Here is a 23,890-nt window from a genome sequence, read left to right on the forward strand (position 1 = left end):
ATTAGAGGGTGAAGGTAATCTTTAAGGCTAGAGACCCATCTTTCCAAAGACATGTGAGCTTGAAAGAATGTCACAAACAACAGTGGGAAGAAACTGACACGTATTATTTGTCCTTTAAAAAGAGAAATGTAGCTTTCTACCTGAACATTTAGACAAGAAGCTTTTAGGCAAAGCCAAGTATAGTTGGTGTGTCCATGCTGATGGGAAGCCGGGAGCCACAGTAGCCCTGAGCAGGGTGTCAGAGTTCCAGTGGGGTGAGGAAGGTGGTCACCCGGGAGGCAAGCCTGGCATGGGGGGCCAGAACTCAACAGGGTTCGGAAAGAATGCCCATGAGGGGCAGCCCAGCACAGGGTGTGGAAGCTCAGGGGGCCGAGGAGGGTATCCACGCAGGAAGACTGCCCAGAGCAGGGGAGGAGGAAAGTTATCGCAGCACAGGGGCAGACTGACAGGGTGTCGAAGCCCAAGTGGGGGGAGAACGGGGAGAGAAGGGTGAGGAGGGAGGTCTGTGCAGGGAGGTATTCCAGCGCAAGGTCACGGAGCCCAAGTGCGGTGAGGATGTGTCTGTGTGGGAAGGTGGCCCAGCACAGCATACTGGATCCTGAGTAGTGGGACCATCAGAACCTGGATGGGGTGAAGAGCACTTTCACATGGTGGGTCTGGGTGCAAGGTGTTTTAGGACAGTGGGGGTAAGGAGGGCGTCCACATGGGGAAGAGGGTGGACGCTGGCAGTTAAGTACAGAGGGAGTGACTGAGTAGGTAAAAATAAGATAACAGAAGCTAATTTTCTCTCTGTCAAAGAAGAGTTACAAATTTGGAATGGGAGAAAACTAGAAACAAATTCTTTAGTGCTGGACTGGGGTTGGAAGTAGAACTGTAAACACACATATGCATGCATCTAGGGATTTCCTAGCTCTGTCCAGCAAGCAGCCCAGGAACAGCGACAGCTAACTCACATATCCTCGTTTCTAAACACTGTTCTCCACTGGAAGGAGTCAGGGCTCCTTGGAGAAATGGCGGATTCTAGGGCTGGGGCAGGCAAAGTACAATGAGATAATTTTGGAATATCTTGTGCTAGAGAGTTTAAGCACGTACTCAAAGAATGGTGGGCACATGTCAAAAAGACACAGAGGCCATCTTGAAGGGGCAACCACTGCCCAAACTTGGGACAAGTCAAAGTAATGGCAGTTGACAGATTAGACCAAGGAAGAAGATAGGAAAGCATGGGGCGCCTGGGTGACTTGGTCAGCTAAGCGTCCGACTTCGGCTCAGGTCATGATCTCAGTTTGTGAGTTCAAGCCCCGCATCGGGCTCTGTGCTGACAGCTCAGAGCCTGGGGCCTGCTTCGGATTGTGTGTGTGTCTCTCTCTGTACCCCCAACACTCACGCTCTGTCTCTCTCTGCCTCTCAAAAATAAATAAAAATGTAACAACAACAACAAAAAGATAGGAAACTGTGAATTGTACTGATATGAATAAATGAATATCTTAAAACACTGATAGGGAAACAGAACACTTACAAATACCTCCCACAAAATAATTATAAGGAGAAAGAGAATTACTTGACAGTGGACACACCTGGGAGATGACCTTAATCAAGGGCTCAAAGTGAATTTTGTCAGTAATGGGACAAACGGAAATCTCTCCCCCGGACAGGACGCAGTGAGAACAGAGCATCACTTCCATGGTATTCTGGCCGAAGATGCACGACCTGGATCTAATCCCAAAGAAACATCTCAGGAACAGAAATGAGACATGCAACAAAATAACCAGCCTGGAATCTTTGAGTGCGAACACCAACAAAGACCAGAAGAGACTAGAAATTCTTCCAGACTCAAGGAGACTAAAGGGGCCGGACCGGTAAGTGCAATGCGACAAAAGGAGCTGAAGTTTTTGACGTAAAGGACATTATTGGAACAGCCAGAGAATTGTGAATGGAGTCTGAGGATGAGAAGGGTATAATAAACCAACGTTAATTTCCTGAATGTTGTATTTTCTCCTATGAGAAGGCCCTTGCTTGCAGGAAGCACATATCTTAGTCCTGGGGTGATGGGCATCACTGTTGGCAACTTACTCTCAAAACAGTTCAGGAAGAAAAGAGTTCTTTGTACTCCCAAACCAGGAAAAATACTTTGCTACGCACTTCAAACACGCTGAACTTGTTTACCCGCTTATTTATACGCACACATACACACATATGTTACGGGCATGTCCTGCTGCCCTTGTATCACCTATAAAATTTGTAAAAATGGAATGTAAATCAGAGGAGGAAATAAAAGAAACAGAAAGGACATGGTTCTTAAAATCAATTTATGAGGCTTCGACATAAATGTTGGCGAGTGTTGGTATCCTGACCCTGTAGGTGACCCTCCCAGGCTCACTCAGCTCATATTTGATGGACAGTAAGGCTCGAAAGCTGGGCTCCGTGCCAGGCAGTGTGGAGATGACACGTGTGACCCTCCCCAAGGCTCATTCCTGAGTCATCCCGACCCCTGGGAGCCCTGCTTCAGACAGATCGGGAACACACTCACATGGGTAACCCAGCTGTTTCTTCGGACCTAAGAGCCTTGAGTCCTGCCTTGACTTAGGGCATGGCAGACCTTTCCCAACTGAAATGAGATTATTGGTGGGGGGGGGGGGGGACCCCTGATGCAGGATAGGTGTCAGTGTATTTTGATAAGGGTAAACTGGGGCGCCTGGGTGGCTCAGTCGGTTAAGCGGCCGACTTCAGCTCAGGTCATGATCTCGCGGTCCGTGAGTTCGAGCCCCGTGTCGGGCTCTGGGCTGACAGCTCAGAGCCTGGAGCCTGATTCAGATTCTGTGTCTCCCTCTCTCTGACCCTCCCCCGTTCATGCTCTGTCTCTGTCTCAAAAATAAATAAACGTTAAAAAAAATTTTTTTTTTTATAAAGGTAAACTATATGGCACTCTGTCTATACGTACACATTAGAGAGAAGTTAGTTAAATTGTTAGGAGAGATTTCCACTAAATTATAGGAAGCCAAGGCGGACTCATTATCACACTGTTCTTCCTCATTATTCAGGTCTCAGCTCAAATGTCACTTCTTCAGATAGGTCTTCCCTGACCACTCTAGTTAAAAACAACCACCGACAACTCCCTATCTCCTTTTTATTCTGTTCATAGTACTTGTTATTACCCGAATTTCTTATTCACTTGTTTGCGTGTTAGTATCTTTCTCTCCCTATGCTCCCCAAGGGCTGGCACGTCATCTTGTTCACTGTGGTCTCCCTAGACCCTGTAACTGTAACTGTGGCTGGCACAATGCTCAATGCTTACTGCACACGTGAAGCAACAGAGAACGTGGAACCTGTAAACCAATGATCTCTAAGAACATGACAGCCTCATGAGAACCACCTCATTACTCCCTGGTATCTTAATATTGCCGATAGTTAGGATACCTAATGACCTAATGAAAGGACTCAAAATCCTTTTTAACTCTTGGTTTTGAGACAATGTATTCACAGTAGAAACTACAAATATACTTAAAGGTAACTGGAGACAGCTCTTTCATCTCAAAAGCTCCTACGACATTTGAAAATCCCAAAATGTTACAACGTACTGTGGTGTGTGGTCCGAGGACCCAGTGTGAGTCCACGAAGTTTGCTACCAGTCCAGGGAGTGTCTAGAAACACTTCAGCAAGTTTACATTGCTGTGACCTTCTTACTGCATTTTACCAAAACATCAGTCTGTGATAGTTTGGAGGAAAAGCCTGGTCCCCCACTAAGCAATCAATTTGAGAAGCGTTCATTTATAGCTTATCCAGAAATTCGTTAAAAAGTAACAAAAATGTTAATGACCAGCCTGGCAAAAATGTTAAATTCTGAAAACAGAATGCATTGGTAATGCTATGGTGCCACGGGAACTCTTTTACATGGCTGGCAGGAATGAAAACAGGTACTGCACTTTGGAGACCACATGACAGGATCTGCTAGGATTGAAGAAAGGCAACCCTACAAGCCAGCAACATCAGTCCCAGCTAGACACCCTGGGGAACCCACCCTGCACCCCCCACATACACAGAACATTCAGCACCGCTGTTGCAATGGCAACCTATCAAAAATAACCGAAAGGTCCAACATAAGAAGGGGTAAAAAAGTTGTGGTAATTGGGGCGCCTGGGTGGCACAGTCGGTTAAGCGTCCGACTTCAGCCAGGTCACGATCTCGCGGTCCGTGAGTTCGAGCCCCGCGTCGGGCTCTGGGCTGATGGCTCAGAGCCTGGAGCCTGTTTCTGATTCTGTGTCTCCCTCTCTCTCTGCCCCTCCCCCGTTCATGCTCTGTCTCTCTCTGTCCCAAAAATAAATAAACGTTGAAAAAAAAAATTAAAAAAAAAAATCATTTAAAAAAAGTTGTGGTAATTTTCTAAAACGGGACACTATATAGCAAGTGAAACAATACATATTTCAACGTGGATTAATCCTCCAGATATAATGTTGAGGGGGAAAAAAGAACTTTTACAATATGCCATTTATATAAAATTAAAAATAATGTAAAATACTATGTATTTCACTAGTGTTTTACAGTTTTTTAGCACACAGATCCTGCACGTACTTCCTTAGATTTATACTTCAATATTTCATGGTACTACTGTAAATGGTAATGTTTTTTATTTTATTCTTTTATTTTTTTAATGGTAATGTTTTTTAAATTTCAGTTTCCAAATGTTTATGACTAGCATATAGACGTACAGTTGATTTTATATATTGACCCTGTGTCCTCCAATCTTCCTAAACTCACTTATTAGTTCTAATGGTTTCTAGGTGATTCCTTTCTAAATGGACAATCATGTCAATTGCAAACAGTACAATTTAAAAATACAGAACCCAGGTTTGAATGTATAGATCCACTTATATATATTTTTGTTGATATAGTATAACAGAGTATATGTATTCTCTCTTATGATTTTCATATTTCTTTTTTCTAGCTTGCATTATTATAATATATAATACATAACATACAATGTATGTGTTAATTGACTCTGTTATTGGCAAGGCTTATAGTTAAATTCTGGGGGAGTCCGAAGTTATACATGATTTTTAACTCCATGGAAGATCAGGGCTCTTAACTCTAGCATCGTTTAAGGGTAAATCATAGTATACATACATACACAGTATTTTGAACCACAGGAAATAGCAATGTTTGATCACGTGACCTACAAATACAGCAATTTCATATGGTTAGGCTTAATAAACAGTTGAAATTACATGGCAAATCATAAACACTGAGTTTAGGATAATGGTTATCTGTGGGAGGAGACACGAGGAGTTCAATTATATTAATCAAATTTTATTAGCTAAATTGGGTGGGCACATGGATTTTCTTTCTGTTAGTCTTTATCCTCTTTGTAAAGCCTAAAAATCACCCTTTGTTTAAGAGCTTGGGCTAGTGCCTTCACACAAGATAAATAACCAAACCTGAAAGTTATTCACCTGTGTCTTACCTGGACTCCTCGGGAGAGCAGAGGCCAAGGTAAGGGCACACAGAGAGTCTGTTTTGGGAAGTGACTGCACAGGACAGAGGGGGAACAGTGAAACAGGGAAGCACGGAAAGCCAGTCTCCCTTCTGTCCAGGCTGTGTCGTCAAGCCGGTCACCTGTGTGGCCAAGCAGGGTATGATGTGGCCAGGAGCCCTCTGGGAGGGCAGTGAGAAGACCCTCTCAGCATCAGAGGAAGGGGGACTTATTCACTGGCTTTAGTCTCCCCCTGGTCAAGGGCTGTCCTGTGGGATGTTAACTCCCTCACGCTTCCATTTCTGCCCAGGCATCGGTACTGCTGAGCAACTTCACACAGGCAGCAGAGAAACACTGCGACGGAATGCAAGGTACCTACGGTGTTATAGTGAGGTTACACCTGTGCACAGCTAGGTGCTCTAGCAAGAGCTGGAGTGAAAAGCGGGGGGCCAAGACGATGTGAAGTAGGACAAAAGAGGTGTCCCGTACATATATGCATACATATTACACACACGTATCTATGTGTGTAGATACATATATATGCTTGTGCGTGTGTGTGTGTGTGTATATGTGTGTGTGTATATATATATGTGTGTGTGTGTATATATATATACATATACATACACACACACACACACACACACACACACACACACACAAGCATATTACAAAGAATGTTAAACTCAAGAACAATGGGTTATTTTTTAACTTTTTTTTAACGCATTTTTATTGTGGTAAAATATACAAAACACAGAATTTACCATTTTAACCATTTTTTAAAATGTGTACAATTCAGTGGCATTAAGTATATTTATACTGTTGGGAAACACCATTCTCCATCTCCAGAACTCCCCATGAGCTCAAATTAAAACTATGTATGCATTAAACTAGAACTCCCAACCGCCATCCCTCCAGCCCTGGCAACTGCTATTCTACTCTCTCTGGGAGCCAGACCACGCTCGCTAGCTCACGTAAGGAAGTCATACAGTATGTGTCCTCTTGTGCCTCTTATCTCAGTATGTCTTTCAAGGGTCGTGCAAGTTATACCAAGTATCAGAATTTCATTTACTTTTAAGGCTGTAGAATATTCTATTGTCAGTATATACTGCATTTAAAAAATTTTTTTTAACATTTATTTATTCTTGAGAGACAGAGAGAGACAGGGCATGAACAGGGAAGGGGCAGAGAGACAGGGAGATAACAGAATCCGAAGCGGGATCCAGGCTCTGAGCTGTCAGCACAGAGCCTGACACGGGGCTCAAACCCACGAACTGTCAGATCATGACCTGAGCTGAAGTCGGACGCTTAACTGAGCCACCCAGGCGCCCCTCCACTGCATTTTTTTTTTTTAGTTTATTTATTTTGAGAGAAAGAGCATGAGCAGGGGAAGGGTCAGAGAGAGAGAGAATCCCAAGCAGGCTCTGCATTGTCAGCATGGAGCCCAAAGTGGGGCTCCAACTCACAAGTGAAATCATGACCTGAGCTGAAACCAAGAGTCAGACGCTCAACCGACTGAGGCATCCAGGTGCCCTTATACTGCATTTTATTTATTCATTTATCCGTAGATGGACACTTGGGTTGTTTCTACCTTTTGACTATTGTGCATAATGCCACTATTAACACTGTTGTACAAATACCTGTTCGAGTCCCTGCTTTCAATTCTTTGTGTATCTATCCAGAAGCAGAATTGTTGGATCATATGGTAATTCTGTGCATAAGTTTTTGAGGAGCTACCACACAGTTTTCCACAGCAGTGGCACCATTTTACACTCCCACCAGCAGTGCACAAAGGTGCCAAGTTCTCCACATCCTTGTCACTTGCTCTCTGTTTTTAGGACAGGAGCCATCCTAATGGGTGTGAAGTCCTAGCTCGTTGTGATTGTTATTTGTATTTCCCTAATATTAATGATGTTGAGCATCTTTTCATGTGCTTGTTGGCCGTTTATATATCTTCCTTGGAGAGACGTCTATTCAAGCTTGTTTTTGAGTTTTATGGTTGGGTTTCAGGATTTCTTTACATATTCTAGATATTAATCGTTTATCAGATAATATGATTTGAAAATATTTCCTGCCATTCTGTAGGTTGCCTTTTCATTGATGGGTGTTTCTTAATGTACACATTTTACATTTTGATAAAATCCAACTTATATATTTTTTCTATTGTTACTTGTGCTTTTGGTGTTACATCCAAGAAATTATTGCCAAATCCAATGTCAAGAAGATTTCCCTCTATTTTCTTCTAAGAGTTTTATAGTTTTAATTCTGACATTTAGGTCATTGATCCATTTTGAATTAATTTTTGTATAAGGTATATGATAAGGGTCCAACTTCATTCTTCTACTTGTGAATATCCGCTTTTCCCAGCACCATTTGATGAAAAGACTGTCCTTTCCCCATTGAATGGTCTTGGCACCCTTGTTGAAAATCATTTGACCATACATATAAGGGTTCATTTCTGGGCTCTCTATTCCATTAATGTTGGTCAATGTCTGTCTGTATGCCAGAACCACACCGGTTTTTAAAAAATTTTTATTGAGATATAGTTGACATGTAAGTACCACACTATTTTTATTACTGTAGCTCTGTATTAAGGGAACGTATCTTTTTTTTTCTTAATGGTTATTTATTTTATTTATTTATTTATTTATTTTTTGAGAGAAAGAGAGACAGGGCACAAGCAGGGGAGGGGCAGAGAGAGAGAGACACACACACACAGAATCTGAAGCAGGTTCCAGGCTCTGAACTGTCAGCACAGAACCCGACGCGGGGCTCAAACTCATGAGTCGTGAGATCATGACCTGAGCCAAAGTTCGACACTAAACTGACTGAGCCAGCCGGGTGCCCCAAGGCAACATATCTTAACATAATAAAGGCCATATATGATAAGCCCACAGCTTGTCCTATATACGCCACGATGAGAAGCTGAAAGCCTTTCTTCTAATATCAAAAACAAGACAAAAACGCCCACTCTTACTACTTTTATTCAACAAGGTATTGGAAGTCCTAGCCAGAGCAATTAGGCAAGAAAAATAAATGAAAGGCATCCAAACTAGAAAAGAAGTAAAACTGTCACTATTTGCAGATGACATGATATACATAGAAAACTTAAAGACTCCAAAAAACAACAAAAAAAAGCCCTGTTAAAACTAATAAACAAATTCAGTAAACAAATAAGTAAACAAATTCAGTTGTAGGATATAAAATTGATACACAAAAATATGTTGCATCTCTTACATTTATAACTATCAGAAAAAGAAATTAAGGAAACAATCCCATCAAAAAAGAAAGAAAGAAAGAAAGAAAGAAAGAAAGAAAGAAAGAAAGAAAGAAAGAAAAGAAAAAAGAAAGAAAGAAAGAAAGAAAGAAAGAAAGAAAGAAAGAAAGAAAAGCAATCCCATCTATATTGCATCAAAAGCATAAAATACCTAGGAATAAATTTAACCAAACAAGTAAAAGACCTGTATACTAAAAATTACAAGACATTAATGAAAGAAATAAAGAATTAGTAAATAAATGGAAAGATATTTCAAGCTCATGGACTGGAAAAATCATTATTGTTAAAATGTCCATCCTACCTAAAACAATCTATAAATTCAATGCAATCTGCATTAGAATTCCAATGGCATACTTCAAAGAAATAGAACAAAGAATTCTAAAACTTGTACAGAACTACAAAACTCCCTGAGTAGCCAAAGCAATCTTGAGAAAGAACAAAGCTGGAGGATCATGCTCCCTGATTCCAAACCATATTACAAAAGCTACAGTATTTAGGGGTGACTGGGTGGCTAAGTCCGTTAAGCGTCCAACTTTGGCTCAGGTCACAATTTCACAGTTTGTGAGTTTGAGCCGCTCATCGGGCTCTCTGCTGTCAGCACAGAGCCCACTTCAGACCCTCTGTCCCCCCACCTCTCTCTCTGCCCTCCCCCGCTCATTCTCTCCCTTTTTCTCTCTCCCAACAATATAAACATTAAAAAACAAAAGACAAAAACCCACAAAGCCACAGTAATTAAAATACTATGGTACTGGCCTAAGACCAGACGCACAGATCAATGAAAACAGAATAGAGAGCTGGGAGATAAACCCACACATATATGGTCAATTTCCGATAAAGGAGCCAAGAATATACAATGGGAAAAGGACAGTCTCTTCAATAAATGGTGCTGGACAGCTACAAATAAAGAATGAAACTCAATCATTACCTTACACCATACACAAAAATTAATTCAAAATAGATTAAAGACTTGAATGTAAGACTTGAAACCATAAAAAAATCCTAGAAGAAAAAAATAGGTGATAAGCCCTTTGGCATAGGTCTTGGCAATGAATTTTTTTTATTAAAAAAATTTTTTTAATGTTTATAGTCATTTTTGAGAGACAGAGTACAAGTCGGGGTGGGGCAGAGAGAGAGAGGGAGACACAGAATCCGAAGCAGGCTCTAGGCTCTGAGCTGTTGGCACAGAGCCCGATGTGGGGTCTAAATCACAAACCATGAGATCATGACCTGAGTCAAAGTCAGACGCTTAACCTACTGTGCCACCCAGGCACCCCTTGGCAATGATTTTTTGAATCTGACACCAAAACCAAAAGGAAGAAATGCAAAAAGCAGTGCGACTACATCAAACTAGAAAGTTTTGCACAGCAGAGGAAACCATCAACAAAGTCGGGGGGGGGGGCGGGGCGCGGGGGGAGGCAACCTACTGAACAGGAGAAAATAGTTGCAAATCATTTATCTGGTAAGGAGCTAATATCAAAATATATAAAGAACTCATAAACCCAACAGAAAAAACCCACACAATCTGATTTTAAAAATGGGCATATGATCTGAACAGACATTTCTCCAAAGAAGACATACAAATGGCCAACAGGTACACAAAAAGATGTTCAACATTGTTAATCATCATGGAAATACAGATGAAACCACAATAAGCTATCACCCTCAGACCTGTTAGAATGGCTGTTGTCAGAAAGAGAAGAGACCAGTATTGGTGAGGTATGGAGAAAAGGAACATTTGTGCATTGTTGGTGGGAATGTAACTGGTGTAGTCACTATGGAAAACAGTGTGGAGCGTCCTCAAAAAATTAAAACCAGAAAGAAAAAAAATAGAAGGGGGCAAACCATTAAGAGACTCTTAACTATAGAGAACACACAGAGGGTTGATGGAGGGGAGGAGAGTGGGGGATGGACCAGATGGGTGATGGGCACTAAGGAGGGCACTTGTGATGAGCACTGGGTGTTATATGTAGGTGATGAATCACTAAGCTCTACTCCTGAAACTGATATTACACTACATATATTAACTAATTAGAATTTAAATAAAAACTTGCAATATTAAAAAAAAGGAAAAAAAATTAAAAACAGAAGTACCATATGATCCAACAATACCCCTTCTGGGTATTTATCCCAAGAAAACAAAAACACTAACTTGAAAAGATATCTGCATCCCATGTTTATTGCAGCATTATTTACAATAAGAAAGATATGGAAACAGACGGTCTATCAATGGATGAATGGATAAAGACATTGTGGTGTATGTTGTATGTGCATTTACATACATACGTACATATACACATATATACACAATGGAACGTTATTCAGCCATTAAAAAAAAATGAAATCTTGCCATTTAGGACAACACAGATGGACCTTGAGGGCATTATGTTAAGTGCAGTAAGTCAGACAGAAAAAGGCAATTACCATATAATCTCTCTCATATGGGGAATTTTAAAAAACAAAACAAAACAAACAAAATGAACTCACAGAGAACAGATTGGTGGTTGCCAGAGGCAGGGGGAATGGGGTGACAAAATGGGAGAATGTGGCCAAAAGGTACAAACTTCCAATATAAAATAAGTATTTTGCAGCCTCAGATATTACCATTAAGGCTTTTCTGTAAAGTTTACCATGACTGAGAATTGCATATAACACAAGGTCTACTGAACTGCTACTAGAATTTCTGCTGATAAGATTCCCAACTTAATTTAGGTTAGATATAATCCCAAATGGCATGTATGTATGTATGTATTTATTTTGAGAGAGAGAGTGTGCACGTGCAAGAGAGAATTCCAAGCGGGTTCCGGCTGTCCACGCAGAGCCCAATGCGGGGCTCAATGTCATGACCGTGAGATCACGACCTGAGCCGAAATCAAGAGTCACACACTTAACCGATGGAGCCACCCAGGCGCCCCCCCGAGACGGTTTTTTAAAATGAAAACCAACAAGAACTCACCACTTTGGCAAGTTAAAAAAAACTTCCTAGGCTACACGTAAAAAAAAAAAAAAAAAAAATTGGAAGAGAGATTGTGAGGTTTCTTGAAACAATCCTTATGAATTTTAAGATAAACTAGGAACACATGTGATTTTCGTGTATCGCAAATAAACAACAGAGTTAATGTAATTGTTACATGAAAACGCAGAGCTCTTAAAAAGTTGAGAAACCTAGGAAGAATGATTTCAGAATGTCTATGTCGTGGCTGAACTTGAGAAAGAAGACAACACTTGTGAATGAAAACCAGCCTGAAAGATACAAAACTGGCGGCTGTGGTCCCTCTCCCTTGCTCCCTCGGGGGTTTCGGCATCTCCAGGCAGGTCTGCTGCAGGAGCGTCCTAACTGGCCCCTTGCTTCTGGCTCTCCTTCCACCACTCCGCCCTTCACATGTTGTCCACTGACCTGCCTAGTATGTAATTCTGATGGTCACCCCTTTGCTCAGAAGACTATTGGCCAGAGAGACGCAACCCCCTTGAACTTTGCAGGATGCCCCAAGCTGACCTTTCCAGCTTGACTTTTCTTCCCTGTGGCCGCCCCTCACCTATGTACCAGCCACACAACTGCTTCCTGAAGTGTCCACACTCATCCTGAGTCAGCTCGTTGGCTCGCTCTGTTTCCTCTGGCCAGAATTCCCTTTCCCTTCCCTGCGAACCTCCTACCCAGCTCACGCTGCCCTCCTCCAATGCCATCTCCCCGTAAGATCTTTTACTGGACCTGGCTGTCATCCTCTGTCCTCTGACCCCTCGATGTACTTTCAAGTGCCTCTAAAGGAACTAGTATTCCGTCTTGCGCCAAATTACTTACCATCTCCACTGCGGCACTATCAACTGTCTGAGGCAGAAGCTGTTTAAATTCCTACTCTATCCCCTGAAGCAAGCAGCACAACGCCTTACACACTGGAGACGCTCAAGTATGTAGGGAGTCAAACTCTATCAAGTTCTCTCCAAGAAAGTCACTGGAGGGAAAATACTTTGAGGACACAGATGGAAAACTAAGGGATGGGTGATAGTAATGTGTTGAGAAAGTCTCAGAACATGCAAAATTTATACCAACAGCAGAAATATTTTACTTTCGTGTGACTAAAACCTACAGGCTTTTGTGAGGTCATGACGGGAGGAAAAAGCCACACATAAAACCTCTCTTTCCAGGTAAATAATACATGAACTAAAGGAGAGTGGCCTTTAAAAAATAAACTCAATCATTTTTCCCCAAGCTGTAGAAAGTAATACAGGAAACGTTGACAAGTCTGTTACAACGGAATCATAAATGTAATCAGCCTCAGAAAAAAAAAGCTTCAAATACTTCTGACCTGTGTGAATTGACTCTCAAGTAATAGGAAGCCAGGGTGAAAATCACTAGCTGTTCCTTAATCACAGGCTCCAAGAATGAAGGAATGAATGAATGAATCAGGACTTAGTAAGACCTGATTGAGAATGCGCTATAAACCACTGCTTCACAAAATATGTGTGGGAAAGAACTGGTTTGGAAATACTTCTTACGTGTTGTGGACTGTTAGTTACTGTCGTACAATACAATTAAATTCTGCAGCAACGTCTAAAGGTTGAGGCGTGCTTCTTGTACTCGTCACGAGCCAGTAACAGACTGTGCAAACAGGCAGCATCTGCTGCTTCTCCACATCCACATCCACTGAACCCACTACCAAATGCAGGGGAAGGTAGGATACGTGCCTACCTTCTGCTCTCGCACCTCAAACACTGCTTCATGGACACTGCAAGCAAAGAGCGAGGTAGGCAGATCGCTGAAATCCATCATCTCTTCCAAATCATCTTCATTTTCACCAAAAACCATCTCTTCTTCCTCTTCTTGGTCACTGCTACAGAGATCTGACTGGCTGTCATTCCAAGATTTCATAGTGTCCCTCAGCATTATCCCCTAAAAGCAGGTCTTTTCCGTTTTTAAAGTTCTAAGGTGTCTACCAGGCATCTGGTGTTAAAAAAGAGAAAACAGCATAAAGATAAGACTTTGAAGGCCAAACACTGTTCCAGTCAATTCTCAAGACAGCAATTTATCAATGGAAGCAATTTTATTCAGGGAAGATAAATCAGAGTCTAAATCAATTCATTACAGTCCTCCCAAGTAAGTTCTATATATTCTAATTTGATTTGCTTAGCATAGTTAATGTAATACATTTCACTGGCAATGACATATTACAAAAAAAAAAAAAAGGGCAAAAAGTTTTCTAGTGACATCGGGGGGAAAAATGGGCAGTGCGAAATGAGACAGTATCAATATGTATGCTAGTTTACAAGCAGTAGGAAGGAAAATGTGAACCAGAGCTGCCTTCACATATTTGTTTTGGGTTTTAGGTCTACAACAGTGAAACTGGAGCAGCTGAATACAACCCACACGGATTCATTCACCATCTGCACCGTGAAACACGGTCTGCTGCGAGATGACTTCACCTGTCTTAACCAATTTGTTCTTTTTGAATATACTCTCAAAGAATCCAGTTGCACAGACCCGAAAGTTCTCTATGAGGCAGGTCATTGTCAATACCAGAAATACGGATGAAAGGCAAAATCTGACACAGACGACAACTGAAGAGATGACCTTTTTTCTGAACATTTATAAATTAATAATTTTAATCCTGAAGGCCTGGAGCCGATAGCGGCCCTCTGTTAAATAACGGAAGAGCGTCTGTCTTCTATGGACTTTCTGCATGTCGGTCTCCTCTGATGAGCTGTACCCACACCCTCCGAGCACACTGCCTGGACCCTAACAAATTTCAAGATGCTAAAATGGAATTTTAAAAATACCAATCAGGCACAGAAAAATCATGCGATCACGACTGTTACTAGCTTACTATGACTTCATTTGTGATTTTACATTTTATTTCAAAGAACACAATGCTGCAAATATATTGCTTATACAGAGTACATGACAGATGTCAATTACAGGCTAAAAACAGTAGAGGGTTTTCCCCCCCCATTATTCTACTACACCAATCAGGAAAGACTAATTCCCAAAAGTAAAGTCCTTACTCATTTTTATAAACATCTTCTGAATGCCCATCACATGCCAGGTATTATTAGGCATATTAGACGGGTAAGAAATAGTTCCTGTCCTCAAGGAGCTCCCGCCAGAGCAAGAATTTCTTCTCAACAATGCTAACCAATCCTGAAGGATCTTGTTCTAAGAGTTCCTATGCTTTCAATTTCTGCTTCCCCATCGGTCCCTTTTCTTCAGCAAACACACCTACTCGGGATTCCCCACCCCCACCCACCCAATCTTAGAAAAAGAAATCTTCCTTTGGAGTTCTGTCTTCCCCTCCAGCTACCTCTCCGCTGCTTCTTCGCCTCTCCTACCAATTCCCTGCAAAAAGTAAGCTGTCCTGCTGTGTTCTGTTCCCCAACAGCACGTGCTCGAGAACTCGGTGCCACTGGCCTTCTGCCACTACATTCGGCTGAAACCGTCCTCATGTGCCTGTCTCTGCAGCACCAGACACTGCCGCCCACCCGTCACTCGTCACTCAGTATGCCTCTGCCTTCCAGGTAGGGTCTCGGTCCTTCCTGGCTCTCCTTCCTAAACCAACTGTCTGTCACTGGCTCCTCTGTCGTCACTCACCCTCTACAAGTTCATCTCTTTGAGGTTTCCCTCCTCCTCCTCCTCCTCTTCTTCTTGAGTGGTTTCATCCATCAAGCCTTTAACCACTTAACTGCCAGTGCTTCTCAGCTCTGTTTCCTGCTCACCCTGTGGCTCACACACACAACATGGGGCTATCAATACTGCCTCTCATTTTCCGCAACGAATTGTAAGCTGGGAAGGATGTCACCAGAGTAAGAGCAGAATCTTGGGCAATGGGGGGGGGGGGGGAGGTTGGGTGGAAAAAGTACACGATCCCAAGAGGTTCTAATCTGTCTCTAGGTCTTTCCTGCCTATACACCCTGAAAATCACTAATCTGTATGATTCATGCATCCAGACTCAACCTCTGTCCTGAGCTCCAGACTTGTATTTTTAGCTTCCTATTACACATATCTACCTGTGTGGCCCACAGGTACTACAATTATTTTAAACTTCATACCTTTAATTAGATTATTGTGCTGTAAGTCTCCAATCTGGAAAGGGGCCAGGTTGGGGGGGGGGCGGGGGAATGGTATCTCACTAAGGCTTTCTTTGTAATCCTTTTCTTCAAGACTAAGCTGTCAGAGTTCATAATTCTCACAACACTTTGTTTATTTCTCTGTTACATACTTACCTGATGACTATTTGTTTACAAATCACGGTTACCAGACCGTGAGTGCCTTTGAACCCCTTGTCCCTGGCACAGTTTCTGGCTGACAGTATAGGCTTAATAAGGATTGCTGAATGAAAGCAGATAGCACTGTGTTTACCCCACTAATACAGCAGCACAGACAGAGGAAAATTTAATTCTATGTGAGATTAGAGACAGCTTCCCCAAGGATGTTATGGAGAGACTTAAAGATAAACAATTTCAGCAGAAAAATGAGGGGGTGCGTTCCAGGCAAAGCCTGAACAGTTCAAGGACAAAGGGAGGACAGATCATCGTGAACAAAGATCTGATGTGGCCAGAACGTACTGTCTTTGGTGGGGTGGCAGGAGACAAAGTTAGAAAGGCAGGCATGGGTCTCCAAGCTGCCTTAAAAGTGGGTTACAGCGTCCTGATACAAAACAGAGTCAATATCAGCATGCCATTGAAGGTTTTTTAGGCAGGGAAATGATATATTAACCCAATTTAACTTTCAATATCACTAAAAGTAGATTGTCTTTATATCTTATCTCTTAGAGGAGCTAATGTTTTTAATCTCACCCGACTCCCAACCCATTACAAAGAGGTGAGGAAAATACGGTGCGTGGTTTTTTAGAGAATGGAAGGTTGGGGAGCTCTGAATGACCAGATTTTGAAATATGAGAAAAATCAAGCCATTTTTGATAAGATTTTTTGTTTCAAGTTCCTTCCTCCAACCCCTAAAAAGGAAAGGAAAGGGGAGGGGGAGGGAGAAAGAAAAATCAGAGCACAGGAACAATCCCTCACTTGACTTAAAAAAAAAAATTCTTAGAAGGTTATACCTTCGTTTCCTGTTTTCTTCCTTCACTTTAGGGTAACTTTTTCTTGTGCCATAATTTCAAACAGAAAAGTAAGACTAGTAGAAGGAAGTCCTAAATACTTTTTACCCAGAGTTACCAATTAATTACATTTTTGCCCATTTTTAAAATCATTGTTTCTATATATATATATATATATATATATATATATATACATACTTTTCCCCCTGAACCACTGAGAGTAAGACAAGTGTGCTGTCTTTACTCCCAAATACTTCAGTGTGTAAGAACAAGATCAGTTTCCTACATAAGCCACAGTACAGTGACCAAAACCAGGACATTTAACATTGACATAATACTGTTATCTAAATCAGTGTCTACCTTCAAATTTTGTCAGTATTCCTAGTAATGTCCTTATGATTATTTTCTCTTCAAATGTTTTAGGTTATTGTTAAATAATTTGCCTTTTGTCCCAAGATATCTCAATAGTCTTTATAGTGCTGCTACATTTTCTTCACTTATACATTACTGGGCATTTGATACACTTTAAAAGGATGGACTGAGGAAATATCACAGTACTGCAAACAAGCTTGAACAGTCTTTAAGTATATCCCAAGAAGATTCAGTCTCCATAATCAATTTTCTAGATTTAAACTCTGGCTCCCCAGTACTCTATATTAGGCAAATCACTTTGCCTCCCTTTCCATTTCCTCAACTGTAAAATAGAATTATAAAATAATAACCCTTACCCAAAAGGATGTCAGAAGGATTAAATGCTAAGTGCTCAGAACAATGCTTTGCATATAGTTAGTGCTCAATGATTTTTACATAGGCACAATCCACATCAATGAATTGCTGGATTGAGGATGCCAATAATGTCAGAACCATCAATGGAACAGATATTCAAGCAATAAAATGAGAAAAATACATGTCCAAATAATCTAATTCCAAGCAATAAAAAGGCTACAAAAAGAAAATAAACACTTTGTATCATTTCAAGAAAACTGTTCAGTGGCTGATCTAGCAGTAAAACCCGCTCAGAGCAACCACTGGAAGGAGTACTATGGCTCCAGGAAGAAAACCATTAAAGATTTAAAAACAGTTAGCTAAAAAAAAGGCCATCGTGCTTTTATTAAGAGCTTCATGGAATTTTATGTTGTAATTCAATGCACACGGTATTAGAGATACTATCTTTCAGATGATGCCTCTCTTGCTGAAGGCAAGCCACGAGCTTTTTTCGCATATAGCTTAAGTCAACATCATCGACCATTTCATAATTTTCTGATATCATAAAATGCAGTTAGATTTGATCAGAAAGAGATGATCAAAATCAAATAGTGGAAATGACAATCTTCGCACATCTGTAAAATCATCTGTAATCTCAGCTCAACGAGCAGTTTGATTTCATTAAGACAAAGAAAATAATTACAAAAGTACATTGTTTCTATGCTGTTATTACTGGAGCAGTTGCTAACTCTGGCCCACTCCAACTATTACAAGATTAAGCTGTCCCTAAGTTTACTAAACCAGGGAAACACTGACTGGTTTAACAGGGCTGAACCAATATCCTCCCGCTTCTGTAAGCAAAGGTCTGCGCTAATCAGGGTTTAGCATCATCTCAGCGCCACTGTAGCTGTGGCTGGCTTCTGGCGAATTGTTTCTTCATGGAAACATCAAATGAGTGGAAAACTCCAAGTAGCATGACCATCTGTTCTCCTACCAGCCTTGTGACAAAAGTAATCCATCACGGCAAAACGGCAGGCATGTGCATTTGACTTGGCATTTTAAGTTTTGATTGGGAAAAGGCAAATCCAGCCTCTTCCAGGATTTTTTGAAAAAACAATTTCTCAAAACAGTATGCTTCTCGACTTGTTGAACCTTTAAAATAGCTTAGCTAGGTTCGCTTTTATTATTTTTTTGATGTACTCAAAATGCTACCAAACAATACTGGAAGCAAACAAGTTATTCCCTCTCCGGCTTTACATATGCCCTGCTCAATAACCTTGGAGGAAGTCACTTGGCTTTTTATTTGTTGTCTCATACATAAAATAAGGAAAATACTCACAGATGTTGCTGAACTACTAAATTCCTTTTTAAAAACTTCGAAATTAGAATTCAGACTAGATTTCTTAAAAAAAAAAACCCTCAGAATTGTCGATATGGGGGTTCTGAATAACTATCATGTAAGCCTCCAACGTCTATTTCCTGCTCATTTACCACTTAGAGGCAGACTTTTACTGCTCTTTAATAGTTGTGGCAGAAGAAAAAAAATTGGGGAAGTAAATTAAGTAGGTGAAAATTAGATTTTTGTATTTTTTTATGTTTCAATGACCTATATACCCTCTCTTCACAGATTTAGAGTTAGTCCTATTACAATTATTGAGGTTCAGTGCTCCACCAGGCATAGAGGGATTTCTTAGTGTGAGAGAGAAGAGAAATAAACAACAAATATCAACAGTCAGAACATATGAAAATAATCGGTTTTAAAGACTTATTGAAGTAGGGATATAAAAGACGGATGCTATTTGTTTTGCTGAATATAATGCATTTTCCCTCACTATATAACCTCTACATTCCAGACAGATTCACTGTCTGCCCTGCACATTCTGTGGGTTTTGGGGGGTCTAAACAACAAATGGCATTCAACTTTAGAGCTTCCATTATTTCACAGGCTTCAGCCTAATGGATTTCCAAAGCACAGTATTTTTTTTTTTTTTTTCCATGATGTTCTGCTTAACTCTTTCAACCAACAAATCCCCCGGGCACCATACAAAATGTGTTCTCATTTGTAACCCTTGACATCCACATGTTTAAAAGCTTTACAAACGTACAATTCAATAATGGGAAAAATCTTGGTTTCCCTAAAAGTACTGAAATCTCCTCCCAAGCTAGGAAGGAAAAGGTTTGTCACAGCAGTGAAATGGAAAGCTGATGGCATGGCTAAAGAAGGGGCGTCGTCTTCAAGCCTTTCACTGTCTTCCTCCATCACAAGTCTTCAATACCAACATCAAGTCCCTGCCCAAAAGCACAAATTTGCGTGATGTGCAAAAATCTATACCCTGAATCTCAATGTTGTGTTTTTATAATTTAACAAATTGAAAGAGCTAATGAAATAGTCTTGAATTATTGTAAACCATATGCAATATCAGCTACAAATAAACCCGTTGCTTCCCTTACCAAATAGTACATCAGAGACTTCCATAAAATGCAGAGAATTCTCTGCAAAGTTCAGATAAACGTGGTGTGCTAGGGAACTTTCAACACAGGGGAGAGAATATTTCCGGCTTTGGGCGCCACACGAAAACATCACTTTAAAAGAATCGTAGCTTGTAACTGAAACACGGATCTGAAAACGGCTCCCTACACTGGACTCCTAATCCCTGAAAGAGAGGATCGGATTTTGCACGGAATCTGGAAGCAACCTGGAAACAGACCACTGTCCCTCCACCGCTCCAGACAGCAGATGGAGGCAGACAGTCAAGTTTCGAGAAGTTAGCGAGTAAGTAAAACGACGGCTATTCGTGCATCAAGGGAGGGTGGAGGCGAGGGGCTCTGAACTCCTCGCCGTCCCTGTGTGCCCGAGTGCACCTTTCCGGCCTTCAGGAGCAGGATGGGCCTGTCAGCTATTCAAAAAGTCAAAGTGCTGGGAAAAAATTCCTGGTGGACAGGAGAGAACAAAAAAACAAAAGAATTTTTTTTTTTTTTTTTGGTTTTGTTTTCCAAGACACCAGCCCGGAGCTGCCAGAGAAGACGCTCGGCGCGCGAGGGGCTGGACCCAGGACGCGCAGCAGCTCTGGGGTCTCGGGCACTGGAACGGCCACCTGTATCGGGCATCTGCGGACTCTTTCTTTCTTTCTTTAACTTTCCGCACCCCGCGCCCTCCATCCTCCCCGGGGCTGGTTGCAACCTGCTGGGAGAGGCCGGGTGCCGGCCCCACCCGGCGAGGGGGACTCACCTGCGCGCTTGGCCACTGCAGGGAGGAAGGCAGGCGGGCAGGCGCGAGGCCGGAGCGGCCCGACGGGCCACGCGGGAGCCGGGCCGCCGCGAGGAGCCGGGCCTGGGGAGACGCCGCGGTCGGCAGCCGGGGCACAGTCGGCGCGGCTCGGGCCGCCCGCAGCCTCGCCGCCACGCCCTTGATGCTCGCGGGAACCGCGGCCTCGGCGGGGGCGCGAGCGGCGTCAGGGCCCAGGCGGGCTGCCGGCATCGCGCGCGCGCGCGCTGGGCCCGCGCGTCCCCGCCCCGCCCCCTCCCACGGCGGAGCGCGCGCGGCGCAGGCGCCCGAAGGCGGCTGCCGGCTGGGGCGCGCCGGGTCCGGAAGCCCGCCGGAAGCGGCCCCGCCCCTCGCGCGCGGCCGTGGGGGCGGGGCGGGGTGGGGGTCTGGCTTCGCGGTGTTTGCTCGTTTCCAGGCTGGGAGGGGGCGCGGGAGCGCTGGGGCCGCTGCGCTGGGGCCGCGGGCTTTAGGTACCCCGATGGCAGGAACTTTGGCGCCCTTCTCGTCTCCCACGGTGGCCAGGAATAGTTTCTCTCCCGCTAGCGGCACGTGTCAGTCACAAGAGGAGTCAGTGGGAGTATTGGGGACGTTTACTGAGCGCCAGTTACTATGTACACTGCGCCCCGTGCTTGGCCAGCTTTACCTCGTTTAACCTCACGAACCGGATATTATTAGCTCTTATAGACGAAGAGGGCTTCCACGTGCTTAATTGCCCGAGGAGAGGCGGCTAGTAGGTAGCCGAACTCTAGGTAGCCCCGGGTGTGCGGCTCCTGCGTATCCTGGGCTATAACCGCGGCGGGCTTCCGTTGCCACCTGCCGCCTCCCGCCTCCCGCCTCCTCCCCCTCCCTCCCTTATGTACAATGTTAATAACATTTACATTTTTAGTGCTTTACTTCCCGTTTACAGAATACTTTTCTCACGCACGGTCTTGCTTGATGCACTCAGAAGCCCAGGGAGACAGTGGGACATAATTACGCTTAGTTTACAAATAGAGCAAGTACCTAAGCTGTTCAATGAGTTGTCCACGGTTATAACGGCAGGCCTGGGGCTTTCTTTGGCAGATATTATTATTATTTATTTTATTTTTTTTAATTTTTTTATTTTTATTTATTTTTTTATAAGTCATCTGAGCCGAGCTTGGAAGTGAGCTTGTGTCTATTCCCTTACTTCCTGGAGAGGGAAACAGCCATAGAACAGGGAAGGAATTTGTCTTAAGGGTGTGCCGTTGGAAGAAAATCAGTTCTGATCACCCACCCCTTTGCCTCAGAGGCAAGGTAAACCAAACTGAAGGTCAAAATCCTGCAGGCAGTGTTGTAGACACTCAGCCCCCTGGGCATGGGGGGAAGAAAAAGGATTAAGGTGCCTGGGATACATCTAATGGCTGTTAGATTTACGCTAAGGAAATGGGGTTGGATTATGGTCCGATCACCCCAACAGTTGACCCTGCACCGTCAAAGAGATCACCTCTCTTGCTTCCTGCTCACTGCGTCTGTTGTTTCTCCTGCTTACAACCCTGCTGCCCCTGCTCCCCGCTTTGACCTAACCGAGTTTTTCCCTTTTCTTCATTTCACAAATATTTATGGAGAGCCACTTCTCTCATGAAAGTCACCCTAAGAACCGCCCGCGGTAATTTTTCTTCTCTAGATGCCACCAACCCAGCCGCTTGGCCAAAAATTGAGTTTTTAGGTCAAATGGGCTCGGGAACTATGGCATTCTCTACAGCTACCTGCATGTTAACACAGAAATGTTTCTGGGAGGTCCTAAGGTAAAAAGACCCATTTAGCCTCGTTTATCCCAGAGTTCCCCATGAGGTATCAGGCTAGGCAAGGGGCTGCTAAGGAGACAGATAAGCGAAGGACTAATTGTGATACAATTTTACACATGTGCTAATAGAGCATTTGCAAAGCGCTGACAAAACAGACCGAAGTGAGCAATTCTGCTGAGAAAAAGGAGGGAAAGATTCGCAGGTAAGACGGTATTTGATTAGGAGTTTTCTAGGTGGAGAATAAGGGAAAGGGCATCTCGTAGTAACAACAGCATATTTACAGACATGTGAGTATGTGTTGGTCTTTGGGGGTTGGGATTAAATATTATTCAATTAAAAAAAATGTTTTTACATTTATGTATTTTTGAGACACAGAGACGGCACAAGTGGGGGAGGGGCAGAGAGAGAGGGAGACACAGAATCCGAAGCAGGCTCCAGGTTCTGAGCTGTCAGCCCAGAGCCCGACGCGGGGCTTGAATTCACAGACCTGAGCCGAAGTCGGAAGCTTAACTGACTGAGCCACGCAGGTGCCCCGTATTCAATTTTTTTTTTTTTTTTTTTTTTGCATGCAGTCTATCAAACTGGGCTAAGCAACAAATGAAATTCATTGTTTCATGTAACAGAAATAGTATGGGCTCCAGTCAGACTGGATCCAGGGGCTTAAAATGATAACATCATGGGGCGCCTGGGTGGCGCAGTCGGTTAAGTATCCGACTTCAGCCAGGTCACGATCTCGCGGTCCGTGAGTTCGAGCCCCGCGTCAGGCTCTGGGCTGATGGCTCAGAGCCTGGAGCCTGTTTCCGATTCTGTGTCTCCCTCTCTCTCTGCCCCTCCCCCGTTCATGCTCTGTCTCTCTCTGTCCCAAAAATAAATGAAAAACGTTGAAAAAAAATTAAAAAAAAAAATGATAACATCAGGATTTAGTCTTTTTTTTTTCTTTTTTTTAGATAATCTCTACACCCAACATGAGGCTCGAACTCACACCCCCAAGATCAAGAGTCACGTGTCCCACCGAATGGGCCCGCCAGACACTCCCAGATTTAGTTTCTATTCACCACTTCCTGACTGTTGTCCTTTGTGTTGACTTTTCATTCTCAGGCTGCCTTTCTCCATGAGACGGCAGAAGGGCTGGCTGCTGACAACTTCAAATCGCACCCTCACCGACAGAACGAGTCTCTTTTCCTCGCGGCTGTCCACGAAAGTTCTGGGACTGCCTCTTGTCGTTCTCACTCGGGTTATTATTGGCAACTCAGTAAACCGCTCTCTTGAGAAGGGGCCTGGGGTCACAGGCCTGGGTCACATGCTCCCTTCTGGAGCTGCAGCGAGGTGGGCGGCTCTCAAGTCTCACAGACTGAGAATTGAGGAGACGTAGCTTCG

At 43.0% G+C, this 23,890-nt stretch overlaps 1 protein-coding gene and 1 long non-coding RNA gene across 3 annotated transcripts in view; one reads left to right on the forward strand and one right to left on the reverse strand.

Annotated features, from left to right (window-relative positions):
* The window catches only part of RCAN3 (RCAN family member 3), a 34,777-nt gene extending 13,869 nt beyond the window's left edge, over positions 1–20,908 (reverse strand). For both annotated transcript variants that reach the window (XM_047082841.1, XM_047082840.1), the window contains exons 1-2: positions 20,712–20,908; positions 13,423–13,674 (exon numbers count right to left, since the gene is read on the reverse strand). In XM_047082841.1, the coding sequence (XP_046938797.1) occupies positions 13,423–13,617 (195 nt within the window). In that variant the 5' untranslated portion in view covers positions 13,618–13,674; positions 20,712–20,908. The remainder of the gene's footprint in view (positions 1–13,422; positions 13,675–20,711) is intronic.
* On the forward strand, positions 20,072–22,892 carry LOC124514681 (uncharacterized). Its single transcript, XR_006962647.1, has 3 exons — positions 20,072–20,255; positions 20,481–20,579; positions 22,393–22,892. It is a non-coding gene; the product is annotated as an uncharacterized LOC124514681 (long non-coding RNA).
* Positions 22,893–23,890: the final 998 nt, after the last annotated feature.

This window comes from Lynx rufus, unplaced genomic scaffold (assembly GCF_022079265.1).
Source record: "Lynx rufus isolate CCGP_SWC_20201006 ecotype Redwood Valley unplaced genomic scaffold, mLynRuf1.p SCAF_2, whole genome shotgun sequence".
In the NCBI taxonomy this organism is placed as follows: domain Eukaryota; kingdom Metazoa; phylum Chordata; class Mammalia; order Carnivora; family Felidae; genus Lynx; species Lynx rufus.